General features: G+C 35.3%; 1 protein-coding gene across 1 annotated transcript; it reads left to right on the top strand.

Moving 5' to 3' along the window:
* The first annotated feature begins 461 nt into the window (after positions 1 to 461).
* LOC139902254 (uncharacterized) lies at positions 462 to 1,298 on the top strand. Its single transcript, XM_071884897.1, has one exon. It carries the CDS (start codon positions 462 to 464, stop codon positions 1,296 to 1,298), a length of 837 nt encoding a protein of 278 aa, XP_071740998.1.
* The last annotated feature ends 545 nt before the right edge of the window (positions 1,299 to 1,843 follow it).

Genomic DNA, 1,843 nt, shown 5'->3' with positions numbered 1-1,843 from the left:
AGGAGGAATTACTAGAATCCTTAAACATTTTAACCCAACAATAAATAGCCAAAAAAGAAACCCCAGAAAAAATCAAGGAAGAATCACCTTCATTAACAACACCCTCATCATCCACATCAACACAAACACCAAATTCACAAACACCACATAAACCAACTATCATCAACTTAGAAGAACCAGAAACACCCAAGAAACAAAGCTGGTATGAAATGACTGAAGAAGAAGAATAATCTCAACAAACATCGTATCCAAAAGAACCAAAGAAAAAATGGTATGTCATTTTTGACGGACCATCCAAAGGAATATACAACAACTGGGCAACAACAAATCAGTTTATATTAGGCAGAAGCGTGACGCATAAAAGTTACACAACTCTAGAAGCAGCATAGGCAGCATTAAATGAAGCATATAAAACAATAGCAACTCAACCAGCCATTGAAGCAAAATGTTCAGGATCGAGAATGGTTAATCTTAACCATTATCTCTATGGTCAAACAGCAAGTCTAAATGCCATAAATAGGATGAAAAGTATTCTCTCTACAACAGAAAAAGAAGATAAGAAGAAACCATCCACACACAGTTTTCAAAGGTTATGGGATAACCTTGTGAATTATAACGAAAACTATGCAACAATGATGTTCTATCCCAAAAATAGGAAAACTGGCCCTAAAGCAGTTTTCTTACCAGAAGCATCACCATTAATAGTATCGGAATATTTCGTCCATGGATTAATCGATACCTTATATATCGATGGAAGAACACTTCATGAAATTAAGGAACTCCCTCAAGGAATGCAAGAAGCAATAACCAGATACAGAGACAATTTTGCAAAAGAAAGAGAAATATTTCTTAGAATGCATTCAAGCTACCCAATATTTAACAAAGACCAACAGTTACTTGTCCCATCATTTACAATAGCATATCTCGGAGTAAGCAATGGTAACTATCCAACAAGAGACAAAGCCTTAAAAATAACTCCAACAATCGATCATCTGGTGTCATCACTAGCAGGAGTTTATTTTGGATCCTCAAAAATAGGAAATGGCCAAGAACAGCAAGAAAATGTGAGAATCAATTACGTTCACAAAAATGTCTTAATCTACTCAAGCACTATCGAAAAATTTGATGAAAAAGGTCTCAATCTAATCAATAATTTTGAAGAACCCTTTGAAGCATTCACAGGACAACTTTCTGCTCTCCCAGAAGACATAAAAAGGCATTTATGCAGACAAATATCCAGGGCACCAAGGCACAGTTGCGAATACTGTCAAGAAGAAGACACATTTCCAGTATCATAAATTCCAACTCTTGTCATTTTCAACGTGAGAGGGATGTAGACTAAAGATAACAACAAAATAAGTGGGTCACACGTAGGATTAATAATGTAACATTATGTAACATGTCATTGTAATTATTGTATGTAAATAAGTGTGATTAGTGTACTGGCCATGTGGGCCATAGGAACCAATAATGTAAGATAACGTGTATGGTTTATGTTTAAAGTTAAATAAGTGCGCGGGCCACAACAATAATGTAAATGATCAATAATGTAAATGATCGTAGTGCGTGGGTCCCAGAGCATCTGTAAATAGTATTATGGCTCGCCTATAAAGGAAGCCTCGGTTGTCATTTGTAATCAGGTTGAATTTGATAATAAACCTCACTAGTTTCTTTCTGTTGAATCTTTTAGATTCTGAATAGCAGAGCCCCCGTCGTTGAGTCTTAACCGATTCTGAATAGGGACACCTATCTAAGCATTATATATATTCATAATTTCAGTATACGTTTAGCACACAATCATTCATCATTTCAATCGTCAATTTACTTATCAAAGAAGATTAAG

Source organism: Rutidosis leptorrhynchoides, chromosome 3 (genome assembly GCF_046630445.1).
Source record: "Rutidosis leptorrhynchoides isolate AG116_Rl617_1_P2 chromosome 3, CSIRO_AGI_Rlap_v1, whole genome shotgun sequence".
Classification (NCBI taxonomy): Eukaryota; Viridiplantae; Streptophyta; class Magnoliopsida; order Asterales; family Asteraceae; genus Rutidosis; species Rutidosis leptorrhynchoides.
The sequence above is the reverse complement of the archived record's forward strand: the minus strand, read 5'-3'. Positions and strand labels throughout refer to the sequence as shown.